The sequence below is a fragment of the Callorhinus ursinus genome, unplaced genomic scaffold (assembly GCF_003265705.2).
Source record: "Callorhinus ursinus isolate GAN/ISIS: 27379988/994484 unplaced genomic scaffold, GSC_fseal_2.0 scaffold140, whole genome shotgun sequence".
Classification (NCBI taxonomy): Eukaryota; Metazoa; Chordata; class Mammalia; order Carnivora; family Otariidae; genus Callorhinus; species Callorhinus ursinus.
The window spans coordinates 335,881-363,072 of record NW_027397202.1 but is presented as its reverse complement, the minus strand read 5'-3'; the positions used below and the strand labels follow the sequence as shown (position 1 = coordinate 363,072).

The following is a 27,192-nucleotide window of genomic DNA, read 5'->3' as shown; positions in this document are numbered from 1 at the left end:
TCTGTACTACTTTGCAACTTTACTGTAAATCTAAAATTCTGAAATAAAAGTTTATTTAGAAAAAGAAGTCAGTATAATTCACCAGATTAACAAAGTAAAACAGAAAAACTATATGACCATTTCAATAGATGCAGAAAAATTTTCTGACAAAATCCAACATTCATTCTTGATATTGAAAAGATAAAAATTTCCTAGCAAAGTAGGTGTAGAAGGGAATATCCTCAACCTAATAAAGAATATCTCTGAAGAAAAATCATGCTCAACACTTAACTTCGCTACTAACATCGTACTTAAGGATGAAAGGCTTAATTATATGCCCTTCAGATCAGACACAAGACAAGTATTCCACTCTCAACCCTGCAGTCAACATTGCTCTGAAGGTCTGGCCAATGCCAGAAGGTAGGAAGGAAAAGAGGAAGGAAGAAGGCAGACGGGCATCCAGTTTGGGAAAAAATTATATAAAACCCTCTTATTCACAGATGACTTGCTTTTCTATGTAGAAACCCAAAGGAATCTACAAAAAGCCTGCTAGAGATGGTAAACAGACACAGGAAAAGATGCTCAATATCACTAATGACCAGGGAAATGCAAATCAAAACCATAATAAAATATCACCTCACACCTGTCCAAATAGTTAAAATCAGAAAGACAAGAAATAACAAGTTTTGGCAAGGATGTGGAGAAAAGGGAACCTTTGTGCACTGTTGGTGGGAATGTAAATTGGTATACTGTGGAAACCAGTACAGACTTTCCTCAAAAAATTAGAAATAACACGTGATCCAGTAATTCCACTACTGGGTATTTACCTGAAGAAAACAAAAAGATATATGCCCCCTATGTTTATTGCAGCTTTATTTACAACAGCCAGGATATGGAAGCATAAAAAGTAATGGGATCTTGACATCTGCGACAACATGGATGGACGTAGAAGGTATTATGCTAAGTGAAATAAGTCAGAGAAAGACAAATAACATATGATGTCACTTACATGTGGAATCTAAAAACAAAAGGCAGAAACAGACCCATAAATACAGAAAGCGAACTGATGGTTGCCAGAGGGGTGGGGGTAGGGGGCAGGGCAAAATGAGTGAAGAGAAGTGGGAGATACAGGCTTCCAGTTATGGGATAAGTAAGTCATGGGGATGAAAGGTACAGCACAGCGAATACAGTCAGTGGTACTGTGATAGTATTATATGGCGACAGGTGGCAGCTACACTTGTGATGAGCACAACATACAGACTTGTCGAATCACTATGTTGTCACCTGAAACTAACGTAACATTGTGTCAACGATACTTCAATTACAAAAGGCTGCTAGAGGGACACCTGGGAGGCTCAGTTGGTTAAGCGTCCCACTCTTGATCTCAGCTCAGGTCTTGATCTCAGGGTCATGAGTTCAAGCCCCACATTGGGCTCCATGCTGGGCATGGAGCCTACTTAAAAAAAAAAAAAAAAAAAGGCTGCTAGAATCAATAAGTGAGTTCACCAACGTTTCAGGATGCATAATTAATACACAGAAAATAATTATATCTCTATATACTAGCAATGAACAATTGAAAATTGAAATTAACATTTATAATAATATCAAAAAATGAAATCCTTAGGAATAATTTTGACAAAATATTGACAAAAGACCTGCACACTTAGACTAAAACATTGCCAAGGGAAATTAAACAAGTCTTAAATAGATTTTGTTGGAAAGATACACTGCGTTAATGGTTCAGAGGACTCGATATTGTTGACACGTCATGTCTCCTCAAATTGATCTATAGAACTGGGGCTCCTGGCTGGCTCAGTCAGTAGAGCGTGTGACTCTTGATCACGGGGTAGTAAGTTCGAGCCCCATGTTGATTACTTAAAATAAAAAAAAAATCTTTTTAAAAAAAATGATCTATAGATTCAACATAACCACAGTAAAAATTCCAGCAGGATTTGTTTTGTAAATCAATAAGGTGATTCTAAAATTCACATGGAAATGCTAAGGACCTAAAATAGCCAAAACGGCTTTGAAAAAATTTTTGAAAGATGCACACTACCTAATTTCAAGACCTCTTGTAAGCTGTACATAGTAAGATAGTGTGGTAATAGTGTCAAGTAAACTTGTTCAAAGGAACAAAACAGAGCTCAAAAGTAGAACCATACATATGCGGACAACTGATTTTCTTCAGAGATATGAAGCCACAGTAGAGGAAGAAGAGTCTTCTCAACAACTAGATATACACATACAAAAAAACGAGCATCAATCCATAGTTTACCATAAACAAAAATTAACTCAAAGGGACCATAGACCTACATGTAAAACCTAAGACTCTAAAACTTCTAGAAGAAAACATCAAAGAATCTTTGAGACCTTAAGTTAAGCAAAAATTTCTTAGATACGACACCAAAAGAATGATCTACAAAAGAACACATTAATTGAACTTAATCAAAATTTAAAAAGACACTATTTAGAGAATTAAAAAAAGCCACAGACTGGGAGAGAATATTTACAAAGCATATATCTGATAGAGGACTTATGTTCAGTATATAAAAAGAACTCTCAAAACTCTAAAATAAAAAGACAATGAAAATTTTTAAAAAGGCAAAAAATTTGAACAGACCACCAGAGAAGATATGTCAATGGCAGTCGGCACATGAAAATATGCTTAACATCACTAGCCTTTAGGGAAATGCACATGGAAACCACAGGATTTCCAGGTTGGTGAGCTCATGGCAGTGCTGGGAGGGTGGGGGTCTTGAGAGAACGCCAAGCTCCACAGCCATTCCCCCACATACTTTGCCCTATTCATCTCTTCCATCTGGCTCTTCCTGGATTGTATCTTTTTAACTAAACCACTAAACAATACCCAAACAAAGGAGCAAATTGTCTACGGTTAAATGCCCAAAGCCTGAAGAAGGAGATTCAGTGCTGGAACTTTCTGTGAGACTGGCAGAGAAAACAATGCCCAGACAGTGCTAGCCACAGATCCTGATGGCAGCGACCATTTCAGGAGACTGGCCACGGGAACACTGTCACATCAGCAGCTTGGCTAGGGGATGGACATTGGACTGGATGGTCATGGAGGTCTCTGGTGCAACCTGATGACTGCAGCAAGATACAAGGAGAGAGTAAGCCCTAGGAGTTCTTATCCCACGGAAAACATGTCTCTCCTTTCTTTTCTTTTCTTTTTATTGTATCCATATTGAGAGGATGGATGTTGGCTGAACCTACTGTGGTGATCATTTCACAATCGATGGAAATCAAACCACCCTGCTGCACACCTTAAACTTATACAGCAATGTATGTCAATTATTTCTAATAAAACTGGAGGGGAACAGGATGGGGCGTCTGGGTGGCTCAGTCAGTTAAACGTCTGCCTTCAGCTCAGGTCATGATCCCAGGGTCCCAGGATCGAGCCCTGCATCGTCAGCTCCCTCCTCCGGGGGAGTCTGCTTCTCTCTCTCCTTCTGCGCTCCCCCCCCCCATCATGTTCTGTCTCTCGCTCTGGAATAAAATCTTTAAAAAAAAAAAAACTAGGGGGGGAAAAAGGCCTCTTAGAAAATGGGAAAGAAGTCCTTTTGCATTTGAAGAGTTGGTTGGTTTTCTGTGTGGAACTTCCCTTTGCATAATGATGAGTTGAGTACTGCCGCTGTTGTTCTGAGATGGTCTTACCTGGAAACCATGAATGTAACATTGAAACAGCAACTGATTAAGATTTATGAAAAATATGGTTATCATATTTCAAAGATTTCTTATTTCTTGTGTTGTGATCCAACTAACATCAAAAGTGTATTTGAAAGGCTTCACAGTTTTTATTCTCCAAAAGAATATCCAAAATTGTATGGGATACTTGTTGTGTTGCGTATACAGGACATTACCACTGGATATGAGGGCGGCAAGCCTAATCAGAAATCAGTGTTGCCTGTGAGTAAAAACAGCAGAGTGATTACATCCCCTTCTCAAAATGGCTGTGTTGGTGCTCCTTGGACGAGCAGGACGGAACCAAAGACAAAGTACTCTGCAGAGAGGCGAGTACTCCCTGACCCGGAGATGGGAGTGACAGAGCCTTATTGGAAGAAGAATTGAAGAAGCTCATTTAAGCTCGGATTTAAAATTGGTTTGGGCCCAGTTAAGGATGAAACGATCCGGTTTTCCTTTTCGGTGCTCACGAGTCCGTCGGGACTTTGCACTGGCCTGTGAAACAGAACAACCAAGAGAACTATGCGTTGAATTCGTGTGAACATTCTCTACCTCATCTGGGTAAATATTTTCCTTTTATTTCCTTTCTTTCTGGTCAGCTGACTAAACAAGCTATATAAATTTGAAATGAAATGGTCTTGAGAGAAGTTACTCAAATTTTTCATAATCTTGAACAAAAGTCATTACATTAAAAGTATTACAGTAACACAGTTTTTCCTTTAACAGAAACATAATACAAACGTGAGTTTTCTAATTAAAGTATGATTAAGCTTAATTCTATGGTCTTATAACTGCGTACAGTACATTTTCTAAAAAGGCATGTAAGTGTTATGTAATTGTACAGTTAGTTAAGGAAATTATTCATAAAATTGGCAAAAAAGTGGACTGTTCTCCAGTCACTGTGGTAAAGTGCCATTGTTACATCATAGATATTAATTCATAAATTAGAGTATTTGAAATAGGGTATTTAGCATTTGCAGTTTATTTTTTTAAGATTTATTTATTTGAGAGAGAGAGAGCACACATGTGAGCATGGGGGCGGGCGGCGGGGTTAAGGGCAGAGGGAGGGAGAGAATCTCAAGCAGACTCCCCACTGAGTGCGGGGCCCAATGCGGGGCTCCGGTGGGGGGCTTGACCCCATGACCCTGAGCTCATGACCCGAGCCAAAACCAAGAGCCAGACGCTCAACCCATTGAGCCAACCAGGCGCCCCTAGCATTTGTGGTTTAAAACAGTGTTATAATATGTCCTTCAACACCTCTGCTAAAGATGCTCGTGGTGTAGTATAAATTTATTATATGTATCTACAATTCTGATGTTCACTATACAGAAAGTAAGAGTGGGAACACTCCTGGTTTTGCTCTTGTCAGATTTCTCAGTGCCCTCTCAGGGTCTGGTGTGAACTGATACAGTGTTCCTGCGTTGAGTATGAATTAATCAGTTAATTTGCAGACAGCTAAAGAAAATATTTTCAAACTACATAGGTGCTTCCTCTTTACCTCAAATGTGTTTGCTGATTTAAGAAGAAAATCTGAGAAAGAACCTCTGAATCTATTCAAAAGTCCAGTTTTATAAGTAGATTTATTCCTTTATCAGATGAAGTAATGCTAATTTTACTAAGACACAAAAACAGATTTTAGGTATTAATGAATCACTAACCCTAAAGGCCAGTTTATTCTAACATTTTGTGGCCTCTGTAGAATGTGTGATGGCGTGAGTTCCGTTTATCATCTTCAGTGTGTAAAAATGATTTGGAAGTTCACTTCTGGTGGATTCTGGGGTCTTCTGAACCAGACCTCACAGAGAAGTGCTGTTTGATCTTTTTCAAGTGCACCCTGTCCTGTATAGCTCTCAGAGTGCCTGGGCGCGTGTGGCAGAGTTAGGAGGTAGCAATCACAGGCCATGGATAGACTCACACTAAACAATTTACCTAGAGGAGATAGCAGTGGTATTAGAGAATTTATTTCCTTTACAAAGAACAGTATAAGGTTTAAAATGATTGGAATGCTCATTAAATCTTGGTCTGTGGCAGCTGTCAGCTAACATTTGGTTAAACTCATAGGATCCAAATATAATTTTCAAATTTTTATATTTCCACTATTAATTTGTTCCTTCCTTACTTTCTTATAGATGGATCTTGCATGACTAGAGTAATAGCTAGCCAAATGCAGAGCACCACTTTTCTGATTAAGGTTGTTTTCAAAGGCTTTGCACTAAAGAAGCAATGTGTAGAATGATTTGTTTTATTTGCTTTTAGGAATGTTGACTGTAATTTTGGAAGTGGCCTATATTCAACAAAGTGGTCTTAACAAGGCTGTGTCTGTGTGTACAGTATGTACCTTTAGGGTGAGTAATAGTGTTTCAGTGACTGAGGGATGAAGTAGGGCTGCAATGATAGGACAGCCCGCTCATCATCACTAGAGCCACGTCACAGTGACCGTACTGTATTCACGAGAGAACATTTTGACTGCTTTAATATAATGCTACACTTAAGTCATCTTCATCGAGGAAAACTTATTGAAGTTTGGATTCTTATCTCAGAAATTTAAAAAATCCAAAATTAAATTAACCAATTTCATATTCCTGGCATATACAGCCTGAGGAATCATTTGACCCTGGCCACACTCCGGAATCTGTCTGAGCATGGAATTTAGCATCTTTTTGGCACAGTGGCACACATTTCCCTAACAAGGTCAGTTCAGGGATAGCTCAACCCAGCCAGGAGAGATGCAAGGGCTGGCTGGGTAGGTCCCAGCCCTGGGCTCTGCATTGTCTCTCTTCTTCTTTATGAAAATATCATGGACATGAATGAATTCTCCCTGAGCATGCAGATCAAAACTGGGGTTCCCTAGAGCTTTGGGGAGAAAGAATTAGTGGGGCAAGATCAAAGCATACATTGGAAATAGACAAACCATATAAAGGTCAATAAGGTGGCACATGATGCTTCCTGTGAAGAGCAAACCTAGCATCACCCTAAAAGTGGAGGATGAACTGACTGTGGGCAAGTTCTTGACTTGTGCTAATTTGGGGGTTTTTTAAGTATCTTCTTAAAAAGTAATCTCTCCAATGTAACATGGGGCTTGAACTCAGGACCCCAAGATCAAGTGTCACACACTCTACTGACTGAGCCAGTCGTGCACCCTGAGGATTTTGTTTTAAATATAAAGTGTTCTATTTGGGTGTGGTAACTTCAGCAGACAGGGAAGCTCTGGGAGTTTGGATACTTTGGAATATCTTTATATAGGATAGACCTGGCTTAATGGAGAAATTGTTCTATGACTGTGGCTATTGGTATGTCTTTCAGATGTTTTCCACTGATGTTTGTGATGCTTGAAAAATCCAAATTCTGTTTGAATGAATTTAATTTTATGCTTATTTCTACCTCCTCCTTTCCCTATGTGCCCTCCCACATTCTGCTACTGTCAAAAGTTACTGCCCTATTACCTCATGATAAATCTTAACAATATTCATTTAGAATGCTTTAAATATATTTATAGACTACACTTATGGATAAAAACCCCACACATGACATATTATTACCCACCTATAAGAATGGCTAAAATTCAGGGCGCCTGGGTGGCTCAGTTGGTTAAGCAACTGCCTTCGGCTCAGGTCATGATCCCCGGGTCCTGGGATCAAGCCCCATGTCGGGCTCCCTTGCTCAGCGGGGAGTCTGCCTCTCCCTGTCCCTCTGCCCCTCCCCCTGCTTGTGCTCGCTTGTGCTCTCTCTCTCTCTCTCAAATAAATAAATAAAATCTTTTAAAATTTTTTAAAAAATTAAATTAAATCAAAAAGATGGAGCACACCAAGTGTTGGCAAGGAGCTGGAGGAACTAGAACTCTCAGATACTGCTGACGGGCATGTAGAGTGTTGAAACTGCCTTGAAGACACGTTTTGGCAGGTTTTAAAAGTGCTCACCATACACGTACCATATGATCCTGCGTGTAGGTACTTAGCCAGGAAACATGAAAGGATATGCCCAAAGACTTGTGTACAAATGCTCATAGCTGCTTTATTTCTAATGACCTAAAACTGTAAAGTCCATCACCTGGTTAGAGAAACAAATGGTGGGGCAGTCACATAGTGGAGCGCTGGGTGGCAACAAGGATGAGACACAAGGACTGTCCAGTCCACAAGGACTGGAACACACTGCCACATGGATAAACCTCAAAATGATTATGCTGAGTGAAAGAAGCTAGACCAAAAAAAAGAGCACTCGCTGTATGATTGCATTTATTAAAAATTTTTTTAAATGCAAACGGATACACAGTGAGAGAAACAGAGCAGAAGTTGCTAGGGCCGGGAAGGGAAGGGGCTGGAGGGATTACAGAGCACCCCAAGGAAGCCTTTGGAGTGATGGACAGGTTCACTATGTTGATTGTGGTGCTGGTTTCCTGGGTGCATTCATATGTCAAAACTTACACCTGCCATATAACCCAGCCATTCCACTATCTGAATACCTACCCAAGAGAAGTACACAGGCCCAACTATAGTGGCCAGAAGCAGGTCACTGACGATTCTTTACCAAGAATATAGTTTCTGCAGAAAACTCCATTAGGCTAATTTCTGTTTCTTGATGAGTTTTCTACACATTAAAGATGAACTACCTCCATTTTTTCCACTTACATTTAAAATGTACTAAAATTATATTCATTGGGATCAGTTTTTTCCTTGCAAATATAAGATTTCTTATGTTGGGGGCACATGAAAAAGTGCTCAACATCACTCGGCATCAGGGAAATCCAAATCAAAACCTCAATGAGATACCACCTCACACCCGTCAGAATGGCTAAAATTAACAAGTCAGGGAACGACAGATGTTGGCGGGGATGTGGAGAAAGGGGAACCCTCCTACACTGTTGGTGGGAATGCAAGCTGGTGCAACCCCTCTGGAAAACAGTATGGAGTTTCCTCAAACAGTTGAAATTAGAGCTACCGTTTGATCCAGCAATTGCACTACTGGGTATTTACCACAAAGATACAAATGTAGGGACCCGAAGGGGTACGTGTACCCCAATGTTTATAGCAGCAATGTCCACAATAGCCAAACTGTGGAAAGAGCCAAGATGCCCATCGACAGATGAATGGATAAAGAAGATGTGGTATATATACACAATGGAATATTATGCAGCCATCAAAAGGAATGAGATCTTGCCATTTGCAACGACGTGGATGGAACTGGAGGGTGTTATGCTGAGTGAAATAAGTCAATCAGAGAAAGACATGTATCACATGACCTCACTGATATGAGGAATTCTTAATCTCAGGAAACAAACTGAGTGTTACTGGAGTGGTTGGGGGTGGGAGGGATGGGATGGCTGGGTGATAGACATTGGGGAGGGTATGTGCTACGGTGAGCGCTGTGAATTGTGCAAGACTGTTGAATCACAGATCTGTACTTCTGAAACAAATAACGCAACATATTTTAAGAAAAAAGGAAAAGAAGAAGATAACAGGAGAGGAAGAAAAGGGGAGTATGTCAGAGGGGGAGACGAACCATGAGAGATGATGGACTCTGAAAAACTGAGGGTTCTAGAGGGTAGGGGGGTGGGGGGATGGGTTAGCCTGGTGATGGGTATTGAGGAGGGCACGTTTTGCATGGTGCACTGGGTGTTATGAACAAACAATGAATCATGGAACACTGCATCAAAAACTAATGATGTAATATATGGTGATTAACATAACAATAAAAAATTAAAAAAAAAAAGATTTCTTATGTTGGGGGTGCCTGAGTGGCTCAGTCGTCTGCCTTCGGCTCAGGTCACGATCTTAGGGTCCAGGGATCTAGTTCCACATCGGGTTCCCTGCTCAGTGGGGAGTCTGCTTCTCCCTCTGCCCCTGCGTGTTCTCTCTGCTCATGCTCTCTCTCTCTTGCTATCTCTCTCTCTCAAATAAATAAATAAATAAACCTTAAAAAAAAGATTTCTCATATTGATCAAATTCGCAATTAGAACTTGTACCTACACACATCTTAGGTCTGTTATTCCCAAATGCTCAGGAGTCAGGCTTTTACCACGTGCACAGGTTTAGCCACCGTCAAATCATTTTGTTACTGTTCCTAGCAATAAAATTCATTATGAATTCTGTTTTTTGGAAAAATACTTATCATTTGCCTAAACCGTCCCACAGAGAAACAGTGAGCATATCCCTCAGTTGCCTAGATGCCCCTTGGTGCTGGCTCATTGTACAGCCTGTCCAGTTTTCCCCTGTTCTTCTTGTCTCTGTGTGCAACAATATCTGCTCCGGGACCTGTAAGCCATTTTCAGGGTTAGAGTATCCACAGGGATATGAAGGCAGATCAGAGAGTCTCACTTCACTTGTCAACAACTTCATTCATAATTTAAAAAAAAAATGAAAATTAGAACATCTACTAGTTTGGCAAAAATCAGTGAATTTGATATAAACCAGTATTGGCTTATATGTGGGGAAATGAGTACATTGAGGGAAAGCTAAAGCAGGGGGCTAGATAACACCTCCCATGAAGGAAATGTGGCACTGTACCCCTACCGCACAACGTAATTTTGAGAAGGTGAGTCCCTGTGTGCTAATACGAAAATAACTCTAATTTGCTAAATGAATCAGGAAGTCAGAGTAGTATGAACAGTGAATAAATAAGAAGGGTATTATACATAAATCTATTCGTGGGCATGGAAAGTTTCAGAAGATACACAAGAAACCATCACTCGGATTCTGCAGGCTCTACCCAATCCATGGCCTCCCATCAGTGTTCCCTGAGCATAAGCCCTGTCTCCCCAGGAAGGAGACCCAAGTGTCAGCTACAGATGACAGGCCCAATGAGGAGAGAAGGGAAAAACTAAGGACAAGGATTTGAGCATGTGAAAGGAGAGAGTGCCAGGAGAATCCGTTCTGGATCCTGGGAAGCTCTGAAGAGGAGGGATGATCTATAAGTGGAAAGAAACCACTGGTACTGTAGCTCCTCCAAATGTGTCCCAAATCCTCCACACCCACCCCTACTCCCTAGCCTGAGCACATCTGGCCACACCATTCCCACCTGCAAGCTCCGGCTTCAGGACTGCCCAGGAAGGGTGAGGGCAGGTCCTGAGTTGCTGCCATGGCTGTTTCTGCTCTTTGGACCATGTGGCCTATGGCTTGGTGTTTGTCTCACTCTGTGACTGACACTGAGTTTTGTTCAGTGTTTAGAGGGTACCTGGTGTCTGACACCAGGGTACAAAGCTTATATACCCAGTAGGGAGATTAAGAAACTGACTTTAGAAGAGACAGACCAAAGCCAACGAAAGGAATCACGGACATGCCAACTCTAATCTTAGTATTGTTGGCTCTCAGTGGAGGCAGATAAAATTTGGTTGTTTTATTTTATCAAATGTTAATACACTACGGAGCCATGGGCCACCCAGATCAATTTGCAAGTCCTCTTAGGTAGCCTAGGCATTCCAGGGCTCATAAGTGCACAGACGATATACACCCGAGTGCCCCTGCATAAGTATAAGGTTACCCAGCATCTCATCAGCAGTTGGCTCTAGAGCCCACATCTATAAGCATGTATAGCGTGTCATGCTCTGCTCTGAATTCTTCGCATCTGTCCTAATTTCATTGTCACACAACCCTCTGGCCATATTCCCAAGGCCACATAGCTGATGAGGGGTAAAGCAGGGGGTTTGTTTGAACCCAGACAGACTGATGAATCCTGAAAATACTCATGCCTGCTTCATCAGTCCCTGTTGCAGCCCCAGCAGGAAAAGACAGGGTCCTTGGTCTTCCTCACCCAAAGTTCCTCCCTCATGCTCCTGTACCCTCTGCCATCTGTCTTTGCAACCAGAACATAGGACCATCTTGCACTTGAAACATGTGCACACAGTGAACAGGTGAACAGGTATGAGACTGTTGCTTGTTGCAACAACTGCCCAGCCAGGAGCCCGGGGGTTTCTTTCTGGAGCCTGCCATCTCTAATCCTCAAGTGGCTAATCCAGCATTTAGGCTTGATCTAGGCCCTGACCAGAGTGGGCAGTTGACCTGAGGCCATCGAGATCTCTTTCTCAGGAATTCACAGATGGACATAAGCAATTCTGGTTGAGGGCAGACTCCTGCCTGGGGTTGGCCATGTGGACTGAGCATCAGATGGCCACGCTACAAAACTTCAGACTGGGGTCATTCTTCCAATGGACTCAGACCCACACCCCTCCTTCTGAGTCACCTCACCTCACAGAAGTGCTCCAGGGCCCACCTGCACTGATTTAATAAGCAGAGACTCTGAGTGTGAGATCCAGACCATACCTGGCCTGTCACCCCAGATCTCCTTGTTCCAACTTCAAAAATCAAGATTTAGGAAACCACAATTGCCACTGACATACAAGCAATTCCACCTTGTTAGAGGGTGACAGAGGGAGGACAGATTTGCTGGGGAAGGATTTTGATTGAATCAGGGAGGGCAGGTAGGAAGAAGTCCAGAAAGCATCTCTTCATAGATATATATATACATATTATATATATATATTTATATTTATATTTATATTTATTTATTTCATCTTTGTTTTCTTGGGAGTAAAGGGCTCATTGGGTCTGTTGGGAGTGGGGTCGGATCAGGAGGCGGCGGTCAGTTCTGGGAGATCTGTGGTCTCCATTTCATAATACCCCTTTGCATTAGAAAAGGTCTTCCCCTTCAAGATCTCTGTGAGTTGCTGTAGTCGCTTGGCAAAAGAAAGTACTTGGGGAGCTTTAGTGATAGGTGGGGGAGCATGTGGGGGTAGGGGGCGGGGTGGGGTTGGGGCCGGGGGTTTGGGTCGAGGTCGAGGTCGAGATGCAGGGGGGCTGGGAGGAGGTCGAGGAGGGCGTTGGAAGTACCAAGGAGGGCGAGCAGAAGGGCGGGCAGAGGGTTGTCTAGCCGGGATTGCTTGAGAAGTCGGATGGGGAGGGGTGGGCAGTTGAGCCATGTGCAAGGCATTAGAACCGATCTTGGAAGCAATCCAGTTCAGATAGGGCCAGGTGGCCGTGTAGACTCCGGGGCGCTTAGCTCGGGCACAGCCTACCCCCCAGCTTGTGACTCCCACGACCACATAGGTGTTTGCCACGTTGTCTCTGCACATGAGAGGCCCGCCGCTGTCCCCCTGCCCAGAAGGACACAGAAGTCACTCTCTGTCTGAGCCACTTTTCCCCTGCCCAGAAGGGCCATAGGCTCTGGAAGGACAGTTTCTTCAGTCACATGGCTTCTTGCTGCCATGAACACAAGTGGTGGTGGTAAACTTTGAGTTGGTATCAACAGCTTCAGGTGGATGGGAGAAGGGGATGGATTGTCACGGGTCTCCTTGCAGTGAGGAGGGAAGATAAGCGACCCATATGTCCACGTATGAGGCTTTATGCATGCATGGGCATGTGTGTACAAGTGGATTTGAAGGTTTTGTATTCTGGTGAGGAGAGGTAAGCATTCTCTTCCAGGGTGGTGTTCGGGTGGTATGATCTCTGTGTCACGGTGGGATAAAGCTGTCTGTGTGGTGACTGGTTCTTTGTAGGGGCCCCAAGTATCACCTCCCGTCCTCACTGCTACAAGATGGGACCAGGGAAAGGGTCACTGAAGCAGGGCCCTGGAGGGAGTGGAGTTCAGGGATTCACAAAAGAGGTGTTCGCAGGGAAAGGGGCGCCCGAAGGGAAGTTACCTGGCAGGTGTCGATCTTGCCTTCAGGGTACCCTGCACACACATTGGTTGAACGAATGCGCCCGTTGTACCACTGGGTGGAGTTACATAAGTCGAGGTCGATGAGGTTCACACGGGCCTCCTGCAGTATAGGTGCGATCCTGTAGGCTACAGTCAGGCGGCTCGGTGGTCAGCAATCACAGAAGACACGTTTTGGGAAAGCCCTGCCTCCTCCCTCCACGGAACCCCCATCATCCTGAAATGCTCTACTTCAACCTAAAATCCATGAAAGCCAATGCCCCTGGCCTCTCCTCAGATACTTGTGAAGGATGTGGGGTGGTGGAGGCATATGCAGGTGAAGAGGAGGGGCAGTGCATGGAGGATGAGCAGATGCGGCTGCAGGAATGTGTGTTGATGCCAGATGATTATTCACAGCTACAGCCAGGATGTGTCACCTCATTTACACCCCATAGTGACCCCCTGTGTTAAGCGCTGTGACTCACCTTGCCTCCAATCAAGAGCTTGGAGCACCACTTGCCCAAACATCCTGGTAGGGATGTGGTGTGGCTTGGATTCAGACCAAGGTTTTCCTCTCTACACTCAAATCCAGGACACACATTTCATTTCCCCACAGTATGGCTCTAAGTCACCGTCATTGCTTTTTATCCCCCGTTAAACCCCTCAGCTCAGTTCTGGACAGGATCTGCTGGAGCTGGGCAGATGAGTCCCTCCCCGCATACCTCCCATCCCTTTTGAAGTTACAGAGAAGGAGGAGCTGCAGGATGGCCTCCACACACACAGACCCTGTCAGGGGCATGGGTGGTCGGAATAACCAGAAGGCAGGTCAGAACATCCTTTACAGCCCCAGAGGCTCCATCATGACCTTTGGGTTAAGAAAGGCCCAGCGCGGGCTTTGATTCCATCAGCCAACCTCACACCTGGCTATAGGGGCAGCTACCCCCTCTTCATCAAGTGGCCTCCCCCCACCACAGCCTCACCCACAGCCCAGCCACAGCCTGGTGGGTGGGTCTGAAATCGCCCGCATCCGGGTGGAGAGGTGGCGGATCACACTTGGAACATGGCAGTGTAGGCCAAGTGGGAAACCAGAACCAAGTGGAGCAAAGTGGATGGAGCTAGGCACACAGCATTCAGACTGTGTGTTTGTGTGGCTTGGACTGCGTCTCCAGGCCCTTCAGGTCAACTTTGCATACCACCCAAGCAGGGTTAGTTTTGTACTTGCACTGTCCCCAAGGCAGGGGTGACATGGAAATGACCACGACAACAGGCCTGGTCGCTTATGGTGATCTTTTAGATCTATGGAAGAGCCAGATGACCTGGAAGAGAACAGGGTTTTCTCAATCCCAACACCTTGGCTTTAAATGCTAAAAAGTCCACAAGAACTTGAAATTCAATAGAAAAGGAGGACTACCCCAGAAGCATATGGGCTCAAGGAGGAGGTAGAAAAAGGAAAGTCTGCAGGAATGTCACAGAAATTTGGAGGCTGGGGATTTCTTTAAGACTTGGCCTTACCAGTGGGGGATGGATTCACCAGAAGATGGTAGAAATCCCACTAAGTTGAGGAGGATTCTAGAACAAAAGAGGCCTTGTGTGATGTGTAGCTGGGAGCGCATAATCCTTTCGAGAGATAGGACAGCAAAGGTGGTGGCAGGGGTGGGAGTGTAGATGGGAACCCTGAGATCAGCCCCCCCAGGGACTCCAAGGACCCTGGGACACTGCGCACATGTTTGGTGGGTGGGCAGAGCGGGGTAGGCCGGGGGTGGGACAAGAAGAATGTTCTAGAGGCCTCAGCAGAGCTATGGACATCAATAGACAGAGGTTGATACCCCAGGTCAGGGAGGGAAGGGCCAGCAGAGGCCAGTGAAAACAGGGGTGCCCGGGAGGAGAAGCAACCCAATCAGAGAAGGGGAGCAGCCTTGAGCGAGGGAAGAAGTGTTACAGGAAGCATTCTGAAACTACCAGGGTTTTGTCACCAGAAAAGGCTGAGTTTTGAACCCCAAATGACGGAAGTGCCTTGAATTAGGAGCCCTCAGTTTTCCATTATCAAGGGACAGAAGAGCTTTCAGTCTCTCTTCTCACCCCCAATGTGACTGGGTAAAAAGTCCATGTGGTCACCTGTGGAAAGCTGAAAGGCCTAACCTACTCGTCAAACCTTTGCTGCCCACTGCTGGCCTGCCAAGAACCCTGTCCCTTCTCTCCAGAGAAAACAAAGTCACTCGGATGGGGTGGGTGGATTCTCGCATTGTGACCAGCGAGGGTGTGGAGCTGAGGTTCACTGAGGTCTAGAGGGCTGGGCTCTGCGGTCTCAGAGCTCAGAGACCACGTGACATGGCCCTTCCACTCACAGATGGGGAAATGGATGTCCAGAGAGGAGAGGAGTTGGCCCGCAACCACAAAACCCCATCTCGAGCTCTTCTCCAAGTGCGGTTTCAGGGGACAATCCCCCATTTCCAGAGGGTAGCAACTGGGGTTCCAGGCCCCAGATAAAGCCACAGCCCATACCCCATTCGAAAAATGCCCAGGTTCCCCTGGGGCTGCATGCACCCTTCCACCCGGCGACCACACGAGCCATCAGTGGTGAGGTTGTGGACAGGGGACTCGGCGGCCAGTTTCTCCCGCTCTAAAAGGGGACAGTGTCCCGCATTCTGGTGGACATCACCACTAGGCACCACATATGGCCCCTGCACTTCAGAGACCACTGAGGGAATGACCAGCAGTGCCCCTACCCCTGTGAGAGCCCCTCCCGTACTCACCTTTCTCTTTCAAGTATCCCCAGCCAGCCACCCAGCAGGCCTGAGGAACTCTAGGTGGGCCCGCCCTAAATTGGGGCAGGCAGCCCGTTCCGATGAATTGCCCACAGGGAACGGGAGGGGTGATCTTCATGAGAGCGATGTCATTGTGCTCTAAACTGGGGATGTATTTCTCATGAATGATGATTTTCTCGGCATATCTCTCCTGTTGAGGCGGCTTCGCTGGCTTATCGTTCCCATACACAATTTCCCTTGCTCCAAAAATCAGTCTCCAGTCATATACTTTTCTGTGGGCACAGAGGCAAGCCAGGTCATCCTCAGAAAGGACGGGCTCAACAGAAACCTCCGGTGACCATGACCCTCAGAGCCCTCCCCCAGCAAGGGCCTGGGCCCACCCACTCGCGGTCTGGTGGCCACAAGACCCAGAGCCCCGGGGAGACTGCGCACAGAGAGCCCTGGAGAATGTCCCTTTCTGGGAAGAGCCTTTCTGAAGACCTCCCTCCACGCGCTCCCACACGTACTTTTTGGAGATGAAGCAGTGGGCAGCAGTAAGCAGCCAATGGGAGTTCAGCAAGGTGCCTCCACACGCATGGTACCTTTGGTTATTGTGGGACGTGAAGACCTGGAGGCTGACCATCCAGGGCCAGGCCCCGATTGTTGCATCCTGCCCTCCGACGATACGGCCACTTCCTGGTGGGTTCTGCCTGAACCGTAACCCACAGGGGGCACTGAGGAGAGACCAGGGGCAGAGTTCAAACCAAGAAGATGCACAGCCTGTCCTCGCCCCTGCACGATGGGGGGAACAGGGTTAGGGGGCTGGGCAAAATGGGGCAACCGGGAGTGTGGAGGGTCCGAGGGGAAGCTGCTGAGGAGAGGCGCTGTCAGGGCGGTAGGGAAGCCGGAAGATGCAGGCTCCAGGAACTGGTTTTGAGGAGTATGAGTTCTGGGGTCTTGTGGGTGTAGCCCCAAGGCGAGGAAAGAAGGCGCCGTAGGAAGCAGGACAGATGATAAGGGCCCTAGAAATATGGGAGATCCCGAGGCAGAGGGGGAGGCTAGAGGTGGAGAGAGAGAGAGGTGTAATGGCTTGAGGTCTTTAGAGCCAATTCTGGGCGGGAGACTCAGGAAACAGCCCCAGGGGTCTTGGGGCTGCAGTGTGGGGTTGGATGGTGGCAGGAGGAGGGAGAGTAGCCAAGGCAGGTCCAGTGATCCCAGGTGTGGGGAGGAGCGGGGGTCCAGGGATGGAAGTTCCGGGAACTGGGGAGAGGCCACAAGAGTTTGGGGGTACCTTGGGGATAGTCAGAGTCTAAGGTGGAGGGGGGACCCTAGAAGAATGCCATGACAATACCCTGGGGTCTTTGGGGTCAGCCACAGTTGGGGCACCTCAGTATCTGTGGGAAGAAAGGGGTTTCTAAAAATTGGGACTTGATGTGCAAGAGGCAGTGAGGTCAGTCTCTAGGTGAGGGAAGGACCCCAGCGTCTGTGCTACGGGAGGCATAGGAGCCCGGGGTCAGCCCTGGGGTCTCTCGGCTGATGAAGCTGGGAGCAAGGATGGTCTGAGTTGGGGATGTGGGTCACACCCGTGAGACCCCAGGGACTACTAAAGCCCAAGCTTGGCCTCCTTCCTAGCCCTGGACAGAGGGAGTCTGGGTGGGGCTTGCTATTCAGAAGACACTCTTTCCACCCCCCGGAGGGGTCCCTGACACTTACTCACACGTGGCGTTATCTTTGGCAACCACAGACACTGCCAAGGCCAGCAGAACGGCAGTTGGCAACATCTCTACCATACTCCTGCCCCAACCTGGCCTGGAAGCCCAGTGACCTCACAAAGCTCTGTGGCCTCCTGACCAATCAGCATGGCTACCTCCCCTCCCCCCCACCCCAATAGTCAGGCCAGGCAGGAGCCCTTTAGCTTAACCGGTTCAGGCTGAAACAAGATCCCAGCTTTCTGTACAGGCTCCTCTGCACCCCTCGGGTGATGGGGGCTCATATGCAGCCCCCTCCCTCTGTCCCAAGGCCAAGATCTTCATTCCCAGTTATCCTTCGAGGGTTCCGTATCGTCTGAGTATCCAGTTTTGTGCAGTGTCAGGCTTTGCCCCTCATGCAAGCTGCAACCACAGTTCCTGTTCCAAATCATGGGGTGAGGGGCAGCTCTGTCCCTCTGTGTCAAGATGATGCAGCATGTCAATGGTCACAGGGTGTCGGGCTCACCAGATTAATCGATCCTTAACACTGTGTAGGGCAAATTGTCTTTCCCTCTTCCAAGTACCTACTATCAGCACACTTTTCAAAGAGCCATTTTGAATTTCTCTACTTTAGGACTACAAAGCCCACCTTTCCATTCACTGCTGAGTATCACAAGGTCTGGTGTTTCCTACCTGAGTGTCTCCAGGTCTCCTCTCTGAGACCCACATGCAGCAAGATGTGTCTCCTATACTTGAGGGTCAGGAATTCTCACCACAATCACCTGAATATCCTGAGGTTTCATTTCTTCTGATTGTCAGGAGACGGCATCTCGCCGACGGGAGGATGACAAATGCTCACCTCACATACCTGCATGTTAAGAAGTTTCACCTTCCTGTAGGAGTGTGAGGAGGTCACCCCTCCACCTGCATGAAGGGCAGTGTCCCCTCCTCTCCCTGAGTGTAAGTTCTCCACCAGACCATCTGAGCATCAAGAAGTTGTCCCTCGCCTACCTGCATGTCAGGACACCTCATAGCTTCTTCCTGAGTGTTAAGAGTTTTCAGATTGTGAAATGAGCTTTATTCTTCTACTATCTTCTCTAACTGAATGTCACACTTTCTCAGCTCACATAACTTTCAGGAGGTCACATGCCCTTCAACTGAATATCCAGGAAGTCTTATATATCTTTACCTGAGTATCAGGAGCCATCATCTCCTTTTCCTGAATCTGAGGATGTCTCTTTTCTTCCATCTCAAGGCCAAAGGCCTCATCTCTACCACCCGAGTGTCACTTTGTGGCATGTTCTCTACCTGAGAACCCAGAGGTCTTTTCTATCCCCTACCTGAAGGTCAAGAGGTGCATCTCACCTATATGAGCGCACTGAGGTTTCCTTGGCCATACTGAAGTACCAGGAAGTCTCATGTCCCCTACTTGAGTACAGTCTCCCTCCCTACCTAAAAGTCATGAGCTTTTATCTTCTCTACCTGAATATCACAAGGTCTCCTTTACTCAGTAGATGTCTGACATTCTCATCTCAGCTCCCTGATTGTCTGAAGGTTTCTGTCTCCCTCCTGAGGGTCCTGAGATCTCATCTCCCCTACCTTAGGGTCACAAAATCTCCTATCTCCCATTCTAGTATAAGGAGGTCTTCTATGCCCTACCTGAGTGTCGGGAGATCTTGTCTCTCATCTCTTCTGCTAGATCTGGAGTTTCCATCTCTTCTCTCTTAGTGACCAAGGGATCTCCTCTCCCCTTGTTTGAATGTGCCAAGGTCATATCATGCCTACCTGCAGGTCTGGTGTCTCCCTCTCTTCTACTTAATTGTCAGACCTCTCATTTCCTCTCCATGAGTGTCCCCAAGTCTACTCTTCTTGCAGGTCAGAAGGTCTTGCCTCTCCTGGTACGGGGTGTAGGAATGCTGACAATACTGACTCCATTTCTGGTCATGTTTGCACAGTGACTTCTCTTGGGGCTGTGTGTTCCAGGTGCCTTGGAGATTGACATATACCTCAGAAATGCCTGCCAAGGCCAGGATGGGGGGGAGGCTTGTTTTTGCCTCCCAAGAATCTGTTAGAGATAACCTAGTCTTTTCCCTTGCTGAGGCACAGGTGGTAGCACAAGACCTAATTACAGGTTAGCTGTCAATTAGGTGCATGCAAGTCCTCTGAGATGCATGTGAACCCTTTGATCTCACTACAGTGTCCTTCTGCGTGTCCCCTCACTCTATCAAATCTGTGGACTAAGGTCTGGATGTTGCAGAATAACTCTGCAGCTGCTGTGGATCGTCCTCTGCCCGATCCACCTGTCAATAAGTTACCCTGAATAAAACTCTGTGCAAACGGTATGGAGTGGGCTGCTTGGTTTTCCAGTCTCAAAATGCCTTCTCTGTTTGGGGAATACTTTCCTGTCCCTCCTCCACCTTCTAACACTGGGCCAGGACTTCTTATCTTTGTTCAGCAGGGAGTGACAAGGCAGGATGATTCAACTCCCTTGAGTTTTTGATATGTATTACTTACATTCCTGCCAAGCAACAAGTTGTATTTCCCCTTGATGAATGTAATTGGGCCTCAATAACATCACCTTTGTGAGTGTCACAAGATTTTTATCGCTGCTACCTGCATGTCAGGAAGGCTCCCTGTTTTCCACCGGAGTATAAGGAGGATGTGTGTCTCCTAGGGAAGTTTCAAGGCCCTTGTGTACTTTCCCCAAATGGTAGGTTTTTTACTTCTCAGACCTGAGTGTCACAGAACATATTTCTTCCCTACCTGCTCTTGTATATAAGTGTCCAAGGCCTTTTCTTTTCTTTTTTTTTTTTTTTTTGTAGCCTTCATGTCAGGTGGTCTCCCCTCCTTTACCTGAAGTTCAGGAAGTCCTATTTCACCAACCTGAGTGTTAACAGTTTGCAACTCACCCACTGAGTGTTAGGAGGCCTCACGTATTTTAACTGAGTGTCAGATTGTGCCTGATAAAGTAACCAAAAAGGCTTTGGAATCATAGTTCAAGAAATGGCAACAGGAATTCAAGATGTGATCATTAAAATTTTGAATGTTTAAGAAAACACCTATTCAGGAGTTTTTACAGGATTTTAATGGGCATAAAACTGATACGGTATTTAGGTCCATGAGAAGCATTTAGCAGAATTATGTAAACATTTATTTTGATGTTAATATGTGCAATTTTCCAGAAATCACAACCTTTGCAAGTATTTAAACATATGATGAAAATAGGGTGCCTGGGTGGCTCAGTCAGTTAAGCGTCTGCCTTCGGCTTGGGTCATGATCTCTGGGTCCTGGGATGGAGTCCCTCATCTGGCTCTCTGCTCAGCAGGAAGCCTGCTTCTCCCCCTGCTTGTGCTCTCTCTCTCTCTCTCTCCTTCCCTCTCTCAAATGAATAAATAAAATCTTTAAAAAAATGTTTTAAAGAAAATGTTATAAGCTTCAAGATGAAAAGCAGTACCTAGTTTTTCAAAACACTAGGGTCATGCAATAACACAGTTAAAGACCCAATGCCTAGATTCTAGAAGACAACTACTGTCTGACTCCACAGAGTCACATTCACTTCTGATTCTAGAAGGGGCTGCTGGTCATAGTAACTGCCCCCGTGGCCACAGGATAGGAACATGGCCCACCCAGGTTTAATTTTGTCATTAAACCTAATGGAAGAAGCAAACATCTCAAATAAAAGTGACTTCTACACTCTGTTCCAAAGCACAAGGGGAGAGGTAGGAAAGTACCAGACAGTTAGGACTCTGGGCCCAGAAGATGCGGTCCCAATGGCTACTGGGGGCTTGACTCAGGCCAACGTGAAGCTCCCAGCGCAGGGAGCAGGATGAGGGGTTCCCCATCCCCACCCCCCTCCACCTCACCTCCCTCCCTGCCCTCCTCCATTCCCACTCCCATAGCCCCACCTGCTTACCCCCAGCCTGCTTCCTGCTCCTCACTTCCGAACCCCTACCCTGCCCACCTGACCAGTTCTACTCCCACACCACCTTTCCTCACCCTGATCCCTAAGCCTCTTCAGCGAGGCCCTCTGCAGAGGAGACACCTTGTCCATCCATCCCAGGTTGTCCACAGGATCTCGGGCAGGGGCCGCTGGGGTGAGGGAGAGTTAGGGCTACAGCCTCTACTCCAGGCTCTAGAAAGAGTGTTGGTGAGTTGCTTAGAGGCCCCAAAAGGACATCCTTAGGCCATGAGGGGACCTCAGCCCTAAGTGAGAATGTCTTTGCCCCAAAGTGCTTGGGGCTTCAGCTCCCCCAGCCCTGAACCTACGATTTCCTCTGCCACATCTTCTCTCACAGGTGGTGAAGGTTCTGACTCGTCTTCTGAGGCATGGGGAGACATTCATCTTCTCCCCCAAATCTCTTGGGAGCCAGAGTGGGTGTTGCTGTTTCCATGGAAGGCTTGTTGCCTCTGCCCTTGCTCTTCCTTTCTTCTGTTGAAAAGCTGTACTTACCCCAAGCTCTGACCCAGGCCTAGAGCGACCCAGGGTTCCACGTGCAGCTCAGAGGATACCTGTCCCCCCACCGCCAGCACACGCTCAGGCCCAGAGCAAATCAGGGTCCCGCCTGCACCCCTACACTTAGACAACCCCCCCGCCAGATGACTATGTCCTGACTTCCTTCGTGGCCTCTTCTGTTTGATGAACACAGTTGAAAGTGAAAATTAAAAATTTGAAAAAGTTGGAAATTTGAAATTGTGGGGCTTTCCAGATCTGAGCCTCCCAGGGCCTTCACCATTCCCTACCAGGCCACCCAGACCCACACTTGCTCCCTCTAGGCACCTCTGCCTGCCCCTACCTCTTCTCAGTGAAGACACTGGAGTCCATCCCTCTTCCACCCACTTTGCTCCCTCTGGGATCTTCACTTTCCTGGTGGCATCTCCCACTGGCCCCACCCCTGACCCAGCAATAACCCTAGTGAAGGTCCACATTTATCACCATGTCCTATCTGATCCCCACCTTGACCCAATGCAGCCAGGCTCTGCAGGCACTGGCCCTCCCAACACCTCGCCCTGTGACCGGCGCCTGAAGTGTCTACCGGCGGATCACTGCCGCCCCAGCCCTCTCTCAGCTCCCGCTGGGCCTCCTGGGCCCACTCTGGGGGAAAATGTCCACCCACTCACCACACTGTGAATCCGCCTTCCACCCGTTGAGGTGCTTCTGCCCTTCCTGTGGGCGGACCAGCCCCCACCAGTGCCACACTAGACGTGCCACACCATTGGCTGGTAGTAGCTGGCTGCTCACATGACTGTCAGCTCAGAGGGCAGAAGGAAAGCCTGAACAAGGGCAGTAGCCACGGGGGCAAGACAGCTGGGACAGACAAGAGAGGGTTCAAAGATGAGCAACAGAATTCAGAAAGAAAGGCACACGGTGGGGGGCGGGGGGGGGGGCGGTGGAGGCAGGGGCCACAGAGGGCAACCGGACTTCTAGCCCAGGACGGCTCCTCAGTGAGCTGATGAGCAGACAGGAAAGCTTCCAGCTCAGGAAGCGCAGGCTGAGGTCCAGCAGCAGTCCGGAAGAGATGCGAGAAGCCTGGCATGTGGACGTGGAGGTCAACAAGGACACTGGGTCAGAGACAAGCATCTGAGAGTCACCAGTTCATGCGGTTGAATACTCGTGGCAAGTCTGAGGTTTGTCCAAGGGACAGCAGTTTGTGCTCCTACGAATTCTTCAAACAGGCAACTGAGAAAGTTTCATTTCTTATAAATTTATTACATAATAATATTATAATAATTATTATCAATAATAATAATATAAGAAACATAGATCTCTGTGGGGTGTATCACAACATCAGGGTCAGGAGGCCTCAGGACTGGAGCAGGGGTGAAATCCCCTGGATGGAACTCCATACAAAAGGAGGGGTGAAGCAGAACTGACCCTGTAAAGTTAAAAACCCAAATTGAACGGAACCAAAAACCCACAGGTGAGTGTGAGACCGAGTGTGTACGTGGCAGTCTGTTACAGTGACTGCTGCTGTGTGTGTGACCTGGTCTGTTGGTGAAGGGGTTACTGCGTGTGACTCTGCCCAGGGAATGGGGCCGGTGGGCCAGGGCGGGGCAGGCGGGCACAGACCGGCGTGCCAGGCCCCTGGGCTGTGAAAACTTCAGTTTTGTTTTTTTTTTTTTTTATTAAAAAAAGCTAGAAATATAAACAGAAACTTGTGAGTGACGTGGATGGAGCTTAGTCCAGACTCCAAACCCTAGGTTTAAAAACGTCCCAGGGCCCCCCACCCCACAGGTCATTGCTGAGTGTGAGGAGTCACAGTAAGGGGGGCTGGGGTGTCCTCTGGGGTGTCTCCCCAGGGCTTGCGGTGGCCTGACTCTAGGGGTCCTCTATGATCCCCCCAGAAGCCCAAGGTTGGGGGGGGGAGGGCACTGCCTCCAAGGGCCCTTGGGAGCCTGTCCAAGCAGCAGAGCTTCACCAAGGAGGCCTGCTCAGGCTAGAGGAGGCTCTGGAAGGACAGGCTGGGCAAACAGCAGGTCCTAGGGTGCCTCTGACTTTCTTTGGAAGTGGAGATGGGGTGCTTTCATAGGCACATACCCATACATGCACCCTGTGCACACTGCTGAAACCCCCACACTATTCCAGAGTGGCCCCTCGGGACCACGCTCCAATCAGGCACACACAGGGTTCCGATGCACTCAGCCGCACCCAGAGTTTCACACACTCGCACATGTGCGCACACACAGGGCAGGAACAGGAGACTTTGGGGTCTGAGGCAGGGAGGCTTCTCTGCTGTGGTTGCCCAACAGTGTGGGGAGGAGGCTAGACCCCTCCTGGGAAGGGGCCCTGTGAGGGACTTGGCCGGGGGGCGGACGCCAGGGCTCTGCCCCTCCCCAGGGCAATGGTCTCCCAGGCCACCTGACCTTGCTAGTGCCCAGCAGGACTCGCTGCCTGCCGCCCCTCCTCCACGCAGCACCTGAAGGGTCGGTGGGGCACACTACAGCTCAGCGAGGGGAGAGGGCCGAGCCGGGGCCCCAGGGCGGGCTACTAGGACCCTGGCCAACCCCAGACCAGCTGGAGCGTCCCCCGCCCCATGTGGGGTGGCAGTGGCAGTGAGGGGCCAGAGATGGAAGACTGGGCAGCAGCAGCGGAACCAGTGGGGGGCTGTAGGGGAGTGGAAGGGAAGCTATTAAGGACAGAGATATTTGTTCCTTTTCTCGTTCCAAATATAGAGTGGATTAAAATATGCAAAACAGGGGGGCTCCTAGGCCCCCAACCGAGAACCCCAAGTCTCCCCCCTCCCCCCGAGTCACCAAGGTGTGTCCTGACCTCGCATGCTGGACTAGTTCCCCCCCTCTGAGAGAGTAGCCACCAGGAGCTGTGCGGGAGATGGTCAGGCCGGAGCACCCCACCCCCAACCCTCTCCCGCTCCAGCCTCCCTGGCCCTCGCCCTTCCTGACCGTGTGCTGGGTGGGACTCGCCGGCCGGGGAGGGCACTAAGCAATGTACAGGGCAAGTCTCCGAGCAACAGCAAACAGGACGATTCATGCAACATTCCTGGCCCGGGCGCCGTTGTGGGGGGCGGGCCGAGCCCGCGGCCCGGGGGTGGGGGTGGGGAGCCCTGCCGGCAGGGCGCGGCTGGGGCGTGGGGAGGGGGCGTCAGCTGCCGTCCAGCTGCCTGAGCGCGCGCTCGATGTTCATGCGGTGGCCCACGCGCGTGACGCCCAGCTCCACGAAGTCGTCCTTGGTGAGCGCCGGCAGGTGCGCGCCCTCGATTTCGTGGTCCTCGAAGCGGTCGCGGTGCTCGCCCAAGTGGATGCTCTCCAGCCAGTCGCCCACGTCGAACTTGCTCCAGAGCTGCAGCGGCTTTTGTTGGAAGGGCCGGCGCGGGCCGGGGGCCCCGGGGCCGGGGCCGGGGCCAGGCGCTGGCGAGGGCAGCGGCGACGGCGAGGGCGAGCGGCTGCGTGCGCTCACGCTGCGCACCACAAAGCGCACCTCCTTCGGCTCGTGCGGGATGGAGAGGCTGGACGACTTGAGGATGGTGGGAGGCGTGAGGCCGAAGGGCCGCCCCGCGCCCCCCGCGCCCGCCCCCAGCCCCTCCACCCGCTCCAACGACGCGGGCTTCACTGGGCTCGGGGCGCGCCGCGCCACGGGGTAGCGGCCGCCGGGCCGCACCGGGTAGGAGGCCCCGCTGCCCGGGCCCCCGGGGCTGCGCTGCGCTGAGATGGAGCTCAGCTCACCGAGGCTGCTGAAGAGCCTGCGGAGGGAGAGGGGGTCAAGGCCAGGTGAGGGGCGCCAGGAGACGCGGGGACAGGCGGAGGGGAGCGGGGCCGGTGACCAGCAGGACGCTGGGGGCGGAGCTTGGGGCTGGAGGGTGGGTGGGCGCCAGGAGACGCGGGGACAGGCGGAGGGGAGCGGGGCCGGTGGCCAGCAGGACGCTGGGGGCGGAGCTTGGGGCTGGAGGGTGGGTGGGCGCCAGGAGACGCGGGGACAGGCGGAGGGGAGCGCGGCCGAGGGCCGGGAGGACGCTGGGGGCGGAGCTTGGGGCTGGGTAGCCGTAGGGCCACCGGAAGAAAGACGGGTGGGCTCGGAGGATTACGGCGGCCATTTTGTTTGGCCCCCAGGGTCAGAGCCGGGGCCCTGCTGGGGGAGAAAGTAAAACCAGTGGCCCTCTTCGCTCCATGGGCCCTCCAAGAGCAGCCCACCAGAGGAAACGCAGCCTTTCACGGCAAAGGGAAGACTGCCCCATCCCTGACAGCCTCCGACACTGGCTCTGGGCACTGCCCCATCCACCCATGCCCTGGAGGGTGAGACTCTGGCACTGCCCCTCACCACTCCCACACACAGCTCTGCTCTCCTGAGGAAACCCAGAGAAACCTGGGCGGGCTTCAGGGATGGCTGAGTGGTGGTAAAGGCTGGTGGTTGCACAGACTGACCAAGCCCATGAGTCAGACGGACACCAGGCCGCATTCATGCCCACGCAGAGCAGCTGCATGCGCAGGACAGGTGTGAGGCAGCGCACGTCCATGACACCCGGCCCCCCTGCGCAGGACAGCACACTACAGCCGCAGGAGCGCCCACACGTGCCACAGACATGCAGCGGAGCGGCAGGAAGGACAGGGGACTGCTCGTGACAGACGCAGCAGCACGTGTGTGCAGACACACACACACACACACACACACACACACACACACAGATGGTGCCTCACTACCCAACATCACCTGACAGGACCCCAGACCTGCAGCCCCTCTCCAGCATGGCCACAGTGGGGGGCCGACCTGGGAGGACCTCCAGAGAAAACCCTCTCCCTCATCCCACCTCCCCTCCTTTCCGTTCTTATCCCCAGTTGAGCCCAGGGGAAGCCTCAGGGGGCTGTCAGTGGGACAGAAGCCCCACGAAGCCAAGCAGAGCAGAGAGCAGGGTGGCCGTGAGAGGCATGGGATGGGCATGCTCACTTACACAGCCGGCGCTCGGGACCACCGCGCAGCTAGACAGAACAGCCACATGCAGATGGGCGGG

The 27,192-nt window shown here is 49.4% G+C and overlaps 2 protein-coding genes across 3 annotated transcripts in view; both read right to left on the bottom strand.

The window, feature by feature from the left end:
- Nucleotides 1-12,149: 12,149 nt before the first annotated feature.
- ACR (acrosin) lies at nt 12,150-17,848 on the bottom strand. Its single transcript, XM_025858669.2, has 5 exons — nt 17,760-17,848; nt 16,574-16,780; nt 16,056-16,339; nt 13,307-13,452; nt 12,150-12,760 (listed from the first exon to the last, which is right to left on the bottom strand). Exons 1-5 carry the CDS (start codon nt 17,834-17,836, stop codon nt 12,236-12,238), a joined length of 1,239 nt encoding a protein of 412 aa, XP_025714454.1. The 5' UTR covers nt 17,837-17,848; the 3' UTR covers nt 12,150-12,235.
- A 5,572-nt stretch (nt 17,849-23,420) lies between these two features.
- The window catches only part of SHANK3 (SH3 and multiple ankyrin repeat domains 3), a 51,302-nt gene continuing 47,530 nt past the window's right edge, over nt 23,421-27,192 (bottom strand). For both annotated transcript variants that reach the window (XM_073890334.1, XM_025858673.2), the window contains one exon: nt 23,421-25,929. In XM_073890334.1, the coding sequence (XP_073746435.1) occupies nt 25,332-25,929 (598 nt within the window). In that variant the 3' untranslated portion in view covers nt 23,421-25,331. The remainder of the gene's footprint in view (nt 25,930-27,192) is intronic.

Bases quoted from the DNA above. Each gene is read 5' to 3' on its own strand.
- ACR (XM_025858669.2), bottom strand. From the start codon at position 17,836: ATGGTAGAGATGTTGCCAACTGCCGTTCTGCTGGCCTTGGCAGTGTCT. The intron at 16,781-17,759 runs GTAAGTGTCAGG...GTCTCTCCTCAG, and splicing joins AAAGATAACGCCACGTGTGA to TGCCCCCTGTGGGTTACGGT. The intron at 13,453-16,055 runs GTGAGTACGGGA...GCCTGACTGTAG, and splicing joins GGGATACTTGAAAGAGAAAG to CCTACAGGATCGCACCTATA.